This window comes from Tachypleus tridentatus, chromosome 2, assembly GCF_004210375.1.
Source record: "Tachypleus tridentatus isolate NWPU-2018 chromosome 2, ASM421037v1, whole genome shotgun sequence".
NCBI classification, from domain to species: domain Eukaryota; kingdom Metazoa; phylum Arthropoda; class Merostomata; order Xiphosura; family Limulidae; genus Tachypleus; species Tachypleus tridentatus.
The window spans coordinates 21,645,613-21,658,183 of record NC_134826.1 but is presented as its reverse complement, the minus strand read 5'-3'; the positions used below and the strand labels follow the sequence as shown (position 1 = coordinate 21,658,183).

Sequence of the window (12,571 nt, the reverse complement as noted above, 5' to 3'; positions counted from 1 at the left end):
AGTTCTTCAAGATGAAAAACATTACTTTGTTTAATCTTGTTTCCATCTGTCAGTTTTTCAAGATGAAAAACATTACTTTGTTTAATCTTGTTTCCATCTGTCAGTTTTTCAAGATGAAAAACATTACTTTCTTCAATCTTGTTTCTATCTCAGTTTTTCAAGATGAAAAACATTACTTTGTTTAATCTTGTTTCTATCTATCAGTTTTTCAAGATGAAAAACATTACTTTGTTCAATCTTGTTTTCATCTATCAGTTCAAGATGAAAAACATTACTTTGTTCAATCTTGTTTTCATCTATCAGTTCTTTAAGATGAAAAACATTACTTTGTTCAATCTTGTTTTCATCTATCAGTTTTTCAAGATGAAAAACATTACTTTGTTTAATCTTGTTTCCATCTGTCAGTTTTTCAAGATGAAAAACATTACTTTGTTCAATCTTGTTTCCATCTGTCAGTTTTTCAAGATGAAAAACATTACTTTGTTCAATCTTGTTTCTATCTCAGTTTTTCAAGATGAAAAACATTACTTTGTTCAATCTTGTTTCTATTTCAGTTTTTCAAGATGAAAAACATTACTTTATTCAATCTTGTTTTCATCTATCAGTTCTTTAAGATGAAAAACATTACTTTATTCAATCTTGTTTTCATCTATCAGTTCTTTAAGATGAAAAACATTACTTTGTTCAATCTTGTTTTCATCTATCAGTTCTTTAAGATGAAAAACATTACTTTGTTCAATCTTGTTTTCATCTGTCAGTTCTTCGAAATGAAAAACATTACTTTGTTCAATCTTGTTTTCATCTATCAGTTCTTCGAGATGAAAAACATTACTTTGTTTAATCTTGTTTCCATCTGTCAGTTCTTCAAGATGAAAAACATTACTTTGTTCAATCTTGTTTTCATCTATCAGTTCTTCAAGATGAAAAACATTACTTTGTTCAATCTTGTTTTCGTCTATCAGTTCTTCAAGATGAAAAACATTACTTTGTTCAATCTTGTTTTCGTCTGTCAGTTCTTCAAGATGAAAAACATGACTTTGTTCAGTCTTGTTTTCGTCTGTCAGTTCTTCAAGATGAAAAACATTACTTTGTTCAATCTTGTTTTCGTCTATCAGTTCTTCAAGATGAAAAACATTACTTTGTTTAATCTTGTTTTCGTCTATCAGTTCTTCAAGATGAAAAACATTACTTTGTTTAATCTTATTTCCATCTATCAGTTGTTCAAGAAGATAAACATTACTTTGTTCGATCTTGTTTTAATATATCAGCTCTTCAAGAAAATAAATATCACTTAATACTTAATCAGTAAATACTGAAGAAAAAGTAGAATTTAATGTTCCAGCTGTCAGATATTAGCCTTATGGTATCATCCTTCAAAGGCCGTACTTCAATTCTAACGCTTTACTTATCATTAATGTATTTGAAGAATTCCTTACTATTTACTTTTACCTTGTAAGCCAACCCCCCCTTTTTAATCAATTTGTGATTTCCAAATTTACTGTTTCTTGATCTATAATCCTCTCAGTCTCCTATCGTTGCAGTCAGTTTAAACTTATATTTATAATGCTTTTCTTTAACTTTATCCTTTGATTCCTTTCAGAACCAACCTGATGTTTTTACTTGCAGCCATCCTTCTCCATCAGTGCCTATCTTGAATATTTAATCAACATCTCCAACTATCCAATACACAGCATACAATTCTTATGTATTCAAAATGTTTTTTTTTAAATCTAGAAAAAATATCTTGTTATTTCTTATCTCCACATGCAACAAAACATCAAACTTAAGTGTGCAATGACTAAATGCAATTAGGTGTTCCCCAGTCTCCATCCTACTGGTAATTTTTTTTATTAAAAGTTAAAAATAAATCTAAAATAAAATTCTTCCTGGTAGGTTCACTAACCACTTCTGAACAGTTTATAAAAAATCTGTCCCTCATGATTTGACTCTAAGTTTTTCCAATTTATATGCCTGAACTTAAAACCTCCAATAATTCTAACCTCATTAAAAATTACATTAACCCCCAGTAAAGTTTCTAGTTAATTTCATACTTTTCATCTGGTAATCTGTAACAAATTCCACATAAAATGCCTTCTCTTACAATCACTAAAAGAAACCCAAATAGATTCAACATCATCGTAGTTGTCTTTGATGTCCCTAACTTGAGCTCAAATTTCATAAAAAATATAAAGCCACTTCACTTTTAAGTTATATAAGTTACTAAATAATCTACAACTCTGTATTTCAAAGAAATTCCTTTCACCATAAACACCTACATTTAGCAAGGTTTCAATTATTCCTAGAATTAACACTTTTTCACATATATATATAGTCCATTTTTAGCTATTATAGATATGTATATTTATACAAAATTTAATAAAGTTTCTTTTATAGTGACTAAGCTCCACTGTAGCATGAAGAAGTAATTTTCTACAAATGAAAACTACAATCAACAAAATAATAATTCAGGGTTCTTTATATTTCAAACTATTTTGATATAAGATAAAAATTTAATGTAGATTAAGAACTACTTCACTACTACTTTTTTCTCCAACACTTATCCAAGATAAGCAAGTTCGGTAAAAATGTCATCAAAGAGGAATGCTGCAATAAATAATCTGTTTCATATTCTCTTTTATAATTTTAAATGTTATGCAAATCCTTATATACAAGTTCTGATTACACACAATTCTGCAATAGTTTATTTTGAGATATATCAATATTTTTGTTAACCTGAAGATGACCTAAAAAAGTCAAAACATTGTTCTCTGCTTTATCAGCATAAAACAGCAACAATTAAATTACCATTATTTTCTTTCTATAATGACTTAATGTTGTAATATAAAACCACATTTGTTTATCCTAATTATCTCTACATTCATAAGAGTATACACCTATTTACAATTAAATTTTACTGTTTTATTGCCCTTTGACCCTGTCTAACTACCATGCATGTCATTAAAAGTTGTAAACCACTTGTAGCTCACATTACACTATCAAATTACATTACTCAGAACAATGCTCCCCAAACTTCATAAAGCATTTTCTTTATATTATTCATATATTATATATTTTACCTAATTAATTTAAAGACATCCATGTTTTTACATTTATAATAATAAAGAATAAACATGAAAAACAAGAAATAAAGTACTTACCCAGGTCTTTTTTTTGCCATCGACTGTCAATGACACTTAACCCCAATTTTTTTTATACTAACAGCAGTAATGCCCTAAATTTTTTATTTACATAAATAATTCACCAAAAAGAACATAGAAGAGTAGTATGCAAAAATTAAGCAAGTTTCTCTGGCAATCACAATTTTTTTGGCTTTCTAAGAATGTGGAAAAAGCCATTATATATTCATCCAAGCTAGTCATCTTTTCTGTGCAAACAATGCTTTTATCAACATAGATATTAATAATTCACCATTCAGAGAATGGCACTTGATAGATGAAAACCTTGGCTTTCCAATGGTTATATTTAATATAGAATTAAACATGAGAGAGAACTATAAATAAACCATTAAAGAGATGGTGTAAAAGTGGTTAAGAGAGGTCTGATTTTTTTATATAATGGCTTTTAACCAAACAAAACTGAAGGATATAATAGTTAAGATTTGCCTGAGCAATAAAGATTTGACAGTGAGTAATTTACATTAAATTTAATACTTAATAGAAGGGTGGCAAATAAAATAATGAAAATGAAATACTGAGAGAAAATGTCATTTCTCACACTAGGGGAAGTTTAGGATTTTTTAAAATATTGCTTTATAAAATTAAGAATTTGAAACATGTATACTACTAAGATATGGATTAGTAGCTATGATTTTATTCTATACTGATTGGTATGACACAAGTGGTTTAATAAAATTTTGATGTCACTGAAAACTCATGACATGCAGTAAATGATGCCTGAGTAGAGAGGGTTAAATTTTTTTTATTACATTTCTACATGTAAAGATTAAAATTTTGTATTGATTGGGCACCTAGCTATTAACAATATTTTTGGCCATAATCTCAATAACATTTCATAAGGTTTGGCCACCTTAAGAGATTCAGTTTAGTCCTAAATGTGTATATTAAGCCAACAATGAGAGAGAGGATAAAAGCTTCTTATGTCTTTGTGCTATATTCTGAAGGTACAGAAGACACAAGCTGTAGATTTCAGAAAAGACAGACCATGCTACAGTAGTTTAATTTTCTAACAGGGTGATCGACTTATGGAATGAGTTGATGTCAGCATTAGTGGATGCTGACCTATACAAAAGTTTAAATTAGAACCAATAATTTCCTGAAAAATAAAAGGCAGGTTCAGATTTTTATTATTTTTCAAAGACTAGTGTGTATGAACAGCTTTGACAGACTGAATAAACCCTTGCTTTCATAGATATGTTAAAAATTTACATATTTATCAAACTAATATAAAGGAGAAATATCAAACAAGTAGTAAGTTTATAGTGATGTTTTATGTAATATCACAATAAGTAGAATGAAAATTCTTAAAAATTACAGTTTACATTATTTTATCAATTCTGGCCTTTGGCCCACTTCAGAGGTTCTTATTTGGCTCAATGAACAACAAACACAGTTGTAATTACCAGTTCAAACACATGCTGATATCACTGGGAAGAACTATCATTATGAACATAATAGCAGTGCTAAAATAATGTATTTTTTAAAGAATTTTCTTTCTAATTTCTTTCAACACATAAGAAAGCCTTTAGTTGTTAATATAATTACAAATGGAAAAATTTTGTCCATTTAAAATTAAATGTTTTCTTTAATAATTAGAATAAGTACAATTTTACATTTAACCCAAAATAATCACAATTATTTTACTAATCAGTCAATAGCAAGATGTCAAATCCTTCTGACCTCATGAGCTTCATATAAAGCTAAAGCTCTGTGAACTTCAAACTTTCTGGCCATCATAAATTTAACAGCTGTGTTCCACTGTAACGGTCCAGCATTTCTTCTTAACCTCAGGTCATTCACAATTTCTATGAACTCCTTTACAGTCTAAATACAAAATACACACACAAAAGTACATCTGTTATGAAAACTTTCAAATGGTGAATCATCATACAACTGTGTTAACTAAAATATTAAAATATAAACAGAAAATGTATTAACCTGCTTAACGTATGTAATAAATATCTTGTAATAATCCATAATACACTTTTTCTGTTTCCATTAACAGAACACATGAAGTTCATTCCATGTATCATTAACAATGTCCAGCATAATTGCAACAAAGAACCCTCTTCACCCTAAACAATATTAATTTAACATGTTTAAATAAAACTATGTATCTAACTTTTTGAATGAAATAATTTAGCAATGTAAGACTAGATGGAAGGCAGCTAGTTATCACCATCCATTGCCAACTCTTGGGCTACTCTTTTACCAATGAATAGTGGGATTGACAATTACATTATTACGTCCCATGGCTGAAATGGTGAGCATGTTTGGTGTGATGGAGATTTGAACCCATAACCCTCAGGTCCAGATTGTTTTGAGGTAAATACTTCTTAATAAAAACCCTTACTTTGACTAATGCATGTTAGTTGCTTTCTGTTTATTTAAGTGAAGAAGGGTGCATTGTCCAAATTATTATGTTTTGGTCCTTTAACCCTTTCATTATTGTTAAACATTACAAGGCTTTTTTACACTAAATATCAGGTTTTTAAATTAAGTATTAAACTGAAAATTTGTGTGTATTTCCCCATGGAACTAATGAACTTCCATTCCAATTTTGGTGAAGATCCAACCACACCCTGTGAAGTATTTATATTGACCTACAACAGACAGTATTATTATATATATATATAGATGGTGCCAGTGCATTAAATCTACATGTGATATATTCATGACTTCATATTTGCACCCTGAGAATGGAGAAAAATAAAGTTCTCTATGACAGGAAATGGAGGCAAAACAGTAAAACTGTGACCCCCATTGCAAATCTATGCCCACATAGAATAAACATTTTGTGAAATTGGGGGTTGCACATTGCATAATAAATTTTTTTTTCCAGTATCATTTAAGCAATAGTTCCATCACAAATAAATTTTAACTCTTATTTTTTTCAAAACATAGAAAAGCAAATAAAGTAAGGCAAACAATTATCTCTTCCAGTTATGACCTCTGTACCCAGTTGCTGCTTGTTGTAGGTTGCTGAGCATTAAGAAATTTTGCACAGCAAAACTGTATTTGGGTCTAAATAATATAAAAATATAAGCAGGTTAAAGACTCAAGTTACCAGTACAAAGATGTGTCTCAAAAGAAAGAGACATCATAGTTATATTTGAAATTGGTTGAGAAAAACACTTATAGGACATTCTGAACTTTGGATTGGTTATTAACATGTCATATATAGAAGTACATAGAGATAATTTGAAAAATAGAAAGAGATGTGCAGGACCACTGTGTTTTATAGAGAACATCAACGATACATCAGTACGTAGAAATGATAGGTTCTTATTTTATATTCTACTTTCTATATTTTAGTGATTTGAGTTACTAATTCCCAAAACTATAGACTTAGTATTTTAACATCACAAACACCTAATTTGAATTAGTGCTACATTCAACATACCATGTGACTCACAAAAATCAATGTTAAAATGATTTTTTTAAACTTTTACTTTTCAATTAAGAAATTAAATAAACTATTATATGAAAACTTGAATTATAATTATACTTTGATACCAAAATTAATTATATAAATTCATAAAACAGTATTTTGATAAAATTGTGAATGCAAGTCAACAAGAACGATGACAACTTTTGACCCATGACCCGTCACGATTGGGTTAAAATATATTGAAATTACCTATTAGTATAAACCAAATAATGTGAAATTCTAATATTTTACAATACATATTTTAAAGTAAAAATTTTATCAGAATAGCAATAACAATGACTAATTATCTAACTCTTTCACTATCATGCACACACACACAGGGCATTCTATACAATCTTTTTATATTAGAAAAGTGGGACGTTAAGTAAATGTTCTGAGAAATAGCCAGCCATGTAATAAAACCAACAATTTTATAATGAATTGGAAAAAAAATTATAAATGTTGCACAATAATTTTCAAAATTTGGAAATGAGCAAATAAGTTACCTAATGTCTTACAATCCAGAAATGTAAGTGCTTAAGAAACATTTCAAGCAATTTTCTCTACAAACTGTTTCTCATGTGTGTGAAAAGTAACAAGCAAGATACAAGAAACTGAACAACATGTGTTAAAAGATAAACATGGAATTGGGACAGTCATTTATTAATAAAAGTGGCTGTGAGTGAGTTAAATATGTCTCTTCTAAAAGAACTTAAACTTTGACACATTAACATTTATTTTCTACTTAAAAATGCTAGTAACATCAAAAGATTATTACCTATATTGAAAACCTGTTCATTACAGAGTAAGACACTGAAAGCAGTTAGACTGTAAATTTATTTTGTGTCTATTATAACTTGAAATTAAACCATCAGAAGCTAAAATTCATGAATTATTCATCCAATTAATAATAAAGAAATAAGACCAAAAGGCTACAAATAAAATGGAACAGAATTAGATATAATAGTGTTATAGTATAAAGACATTGTTTCGACAAACTATTCTTTTAACAGTGACTGGCATGTTATAGTTGAAATGTTAATAAGGTCACATTTTGTAATTCAAGTTGTAACTTAGAATTGAGCATAGTAAAATAACTTTGTTTGCTCTAGTAAGACAAAATATTTAAATGGAAAACTTGAGTAATAGTGTGTGACATATAAAACATGCAAGAAGATAATAGATAACATGTTAACATTAAAGTTATTTGTTAATCATAATACTTATACCATTTAGTATAATATCATTACTTATTTTCATTTACTGCTTATTATTATAATATTATTTAAATAATTATTTCTCATTGTTAACTAAACATATAAATTTAGGTCAAATCTAAATCTTTTGCATGATATTACTGGGATTATGGCCTAAAATATTAACAGTGAAGATACCCAAATGATAAAACAATATATTCTAATGTTTGCAAGTGTAGACATATTTAATTAGCTGTTCTGACTGCCAGGATAACATCTACTTTTGTCCTAAGAACATAGTTTTCTCTAATCAGAAGTTAATATTAATTAAACAATTACACTTTCAAAACAACCCACCTGTTCTTCACGGGGTGTGAGATGACATGAAATATCCTCCATGTTTTCTAATATAGTTCAAATTAACTACTTTTTTTTATTTATGATCCATGGCTTCCACAATCAACCTTTAAGAAATAATAATACAAGAATAATATCCTTATTCCATTAACTTGTCATTTCTCTTATTTTTAAACATTTAAAATATTTTACTAAGATTGTACTTAGACTATTGTAAGAGAATGCATATAACCACAAAATAACTTGTATAGAGATTTTACAACTTAAGATTCTAAAATATTTTCACCTTCTTTTAGTATCTGTAATTGTCAAATTTTGGCAAGAATATTTACATAACATATTCTAATGTTGCCAACTACTACACTTATGCATAAACACTTGTACAAAACTATATAATACAGGTTACAGAATTATGAAGTACAGCCTACCAACAATCAGTCCTTTAAGAACATGGCTGCTAGTTAATTGATAGGTAATTCCCAATGTATTATCCTGCATACGTTCATCATCTTCACGAATTAGCCCTGCTTTTATATCATACAACAACAAACCATTTGGTCCTTCAAGGTTGTCCTTGTACACCCAACCTTTGAGAAAAGTAAAATTTTAAAACCACTCTTTACTTTCTCTTTACTCCAGTAAAGAGTTGGCCAACACTACTGCTGACTGCAACTCATTCCACAAATCAATCGCCCAGAAAAAAAAAAAAAAAATCTGAAATATTAAGATTGTGCCTTCTCATCCTTTTATCTTCAGATTAGAACAGAGAGAAATTGGAAGTTTTTATTTTCTCATAACTTCATAAACTTCAGAAGACCACCTCTTGCCCTATTGTTCTACACAAAAAAGAAGTTAAGAGATATTAACCTGTCCCTATAAGATAATTCTTCCAGCCAAGATCCAAGTTTTATCACATTTATAGATATTGTTTGAAACAGCTTTTAAGATAAGTAAATACTGTACAGAATGAGTAAACATTCTATGTCACCTGCCCTGCAAGACCATTCCAAAAATATTTGTACATGTTGTACCATGCCTAAACTTTCCTAGAAAAAACAATCTTCCACTGATGAAATGTAATCTCCCTAGGACAGGTTACAATAACTTTAAATATGGAGTTTTTGTTTTTATTATAATCACCCTGTACATATAATTATGAAACCTTAAAACAACAACACTGAGCTATGTGGTTTACAATATATCATTAACCATTAAAAAATAGTACAGGTAATTTATGTCAATTTTTCATTAAATGTAAAAACAATGCAGCAAGCCTGATAAACTAATATCAGATATTTCTTGTTTTAAAGATTCAACTAAACAAACAAGCTAAAAACTAAAACTGATCTTCTGTGCAAAATCCCTCAAATGTACATCAAGATTATCCTTGTTACAATTTCAATATTATTTCAATATTTCATATTTCAATATATTAAGAGTAATGTTAAAATTCCATCTGTTTATTGTAATATTTACAAAAACTAAATTAACCAACCATTATCATCTCCAGCTAAAAAAAAAGGTAAAATTTAAATATGCAGTGTGCTCTTCTAAAACATACCAGACTATAATCATATAACATTACCTTCAATTTAAGTCTTCCAACACTATTCCATCACTCAAGTATTTGACAAAACCATTTATGTTTTAAAAGAATCACAATTATTTTCCCTAATTTGAAATTCAGAGCTGTGTTGTTTTTTGTTAATTCCTGTACTGAAGCAAAATTATGACAAAGAAAATCTTTATGTAGTATTTACTTTATTATTTGAAAGTGGCAGAACCATCTGAAGCACCAAAGGGACACTTCTGCAACAAAGGTAGGCAAACAGAGGTTCAAATATTTAGGCAAAAACAATTGACATTGTATGCTAAATAATGAGTTACACTAATATCAGTGGAACCAAATTTGAATTTTCTGGAGATTTTTTCTAACAATACCATTGTGATCACCAGAAATGACATCATAATTTCTATAAAATTTTGAGAATCCAACTCTACCACCCACATTCAATCACCTGAACCTTAATATCTAAGTTCTCAGTAACCAAAACAGACCTCTAAAAACACTATTAATTTTCTTACCAAGAGATAAAAGACCATTTCAACTAGTTTTATTCTCAGACTACACATACAAAAAATGAAACTATTTCTATATCTTACCCCAATATTTATAACACCACTTAAAACTCCTCTCAAATTCTTCCAAAGCTGCAACTTTTACCACAGTTGACAGCAGACTACTCCACACACACTTACCACCTTCTTAAAAATTAAAACTGTTTTAACTGGAGTCATGATTAATTTTACAAATTTGAAACCTCTAACAATCCTTTTAAAAACCTAATGATGTCTCCCCTTACCTTGAACAATACTCTGACAGTTATATATACTTTTTTTTACTTTCTACCATTTAACAATATCCTATGCACTTCACCATAAACTTCATCTTACTAATTAGATCTCTTATATCTGGCACCTTAATAAAGAGACATAACACTAATCAGCCTGCCCTAATAAAAGATGTAGTAGTAGTAATATGAAAAAACTGAAAATTAGTACAGAAGTGTAAACCTTTTCTTAAACTATGATGAAAGTCATTAGTAGCATGTCAATTTTATAAAACCTTCTTAAGTGGATAAAATCTAATGACATAATATTAATACCTTAGTAATGTTAGAAGTAAAAACAACAGTGTGTGTTTGTCATTTAACATAGCCACCTTGGGCTATCTGCTGAGTCTACCGAAGGGAATCGAACCTCTGCATTAGAAGTCAAAACAGTAGTTTTCCATGTTACTTACATATTATTCTTAATGTAACTATTCAAAAAATGCCATGTTTATGAACCAATTTAATTAGCAATTTTATACTACTGTCTCAAAATGTGTTTTGGATGTTAGCTGTCTTATTAAACTAGAAGGACAAGTCTTATAAAAACATTAACTAAATTATGTTTCAATTCACTTCTGTTTATATGATAAAATTACAAGAAACTAAACTGAAACATCATCCAAACACAAGCTCCCCAGACAGATTATCCACTTTAAAACTTTTCAACTGTAAACCACTTGGTACTTTTCAAGTAGCATCAAAAAGTTATTTTGGTAAGAGGACATAATACTAATATATTCATTTAATCACACCATTGCCTGTTTATAAATTTTGGTTTTTATTCAGAACAACCTGAGCACTAAATTCAGTTTTTGTACATAAAAGAGCATACTTAACATGCTCTGAAAGCAATGGTAGTAAAAAAATATTTTAAAAAATCTCAAACTATGGCTGCTTAATTATCTCAAGTGATCCAACCACACTGGTAATACTACCAACTTAGCTTCTTTTTTACCAGCATATCTTATGAATTTGTTTAATTTGAATTTTAGTTTTGTCTTTTATATTTAGTAGTATTTGTATATCCTTCATACAATCTCCAAGGTTCCTTATACCATCAGATGGAAATCACCAATACAACCACTATACAAGAAACCACACACTTAGCTTCACTCTTCAAAAATCATTTTTAAAAGATATATTATTCAGTTATTACTGAAGTTTACTGCAAGATATACTCTCTTATTGTGCCATATAAAATCTGCATTTAATACTTAGTTATGTTACATATTGTTTTATTTAATACATTTGTGCTGACATTGTCCAACAATTGGTCTACGACATGCATAAATCACAGTTTAACACATCTACTGATTCTGTATAACAATATGTGGTGCATCCTCTAATGACAAGTGCAGAATAAAGGTAAAACAAAAGAAGTATTCCAGTATTTACAACTCCCTCTCACAGAAAAAATGTTAGACATCAATGTTTAATTTATTTATTAATTTATTGAAACATCAAACAAGGTTATAAATCATTTATCTCCTTTGCTACAATTATTACAAGTTTCACATTAAATTCACATTATCTCATATTTAGATTAATCCTCTACATAATTTCTAAAGTAATATTGTATGTTGTATATTTACTAACACAGTTAATGAAACTGTTGCATGTTAAATGTTTGTCTATACATAATTACATATCACACAATCATAGCTATAAGTAATTTTCTCCAAGTTAATTATTAACTTTTCCATATTTCATACTTTTCTATACAACTACAAATATTTGGTGTGCAATAAATTCATTATCTCATCTATATATTTCAGTATGAACCAAAAACTATGCAATAGCCACTCTCATGTAATTCATTAGAGATTTAGGTTGTCAATTAAATACATATTCAAACATTATAGGGGGAGTGACTAGAAATGTAGTACTTAATTAGATGTATATTAGTATAACCTGTAACAAAATTATATTACACAGTTTAGTATTCAGACTCTGGGCTTTGGAACTTATATAACTACTGGTTATAGTAGTATTACCAAT

The 12,571-nt window shown here is 28.6% G+C and overlaps 1 protein-coding gene across 3 annotated transcripts in view; it reads right to left on the bottom strand.

Moving 5' to 3' along the window:
• The window catches only part of LOC143239269 (tyrosine-protein phosphatase non-receptor type 9-like), a 58,868-nt gene that overhangs the window by 45,176 nt on the left and 1,121 nt on the right, over positions 1–12,571 (bottom strand). For 2 of the 3 annotated variants that reach the window (XM_076480200.1, XM_076480187.1), the window contains exons 2-3: positions 8,181–8,287; positions 4,878–5,021 (exon numbers count right to left, since the gene is read on the bottom strand). In XM_076480200.1, coding sequence (XP_076336315.1) covers positions 4,878–5,021; positions 8,181–8,222 — 186 coding nt within the window. In that variant the 5' untranslated portion in view covers positions 8,223–8,287. Of the gene's footprint in view, positions 1–4,877; positions 5,022–8,180; positions 8,288–8,608; positions 8,768–12,571 lie in introns of all 3 variants that reach the window. The other variant, XM_076480193.1, reaches the window with a different exon arrangement.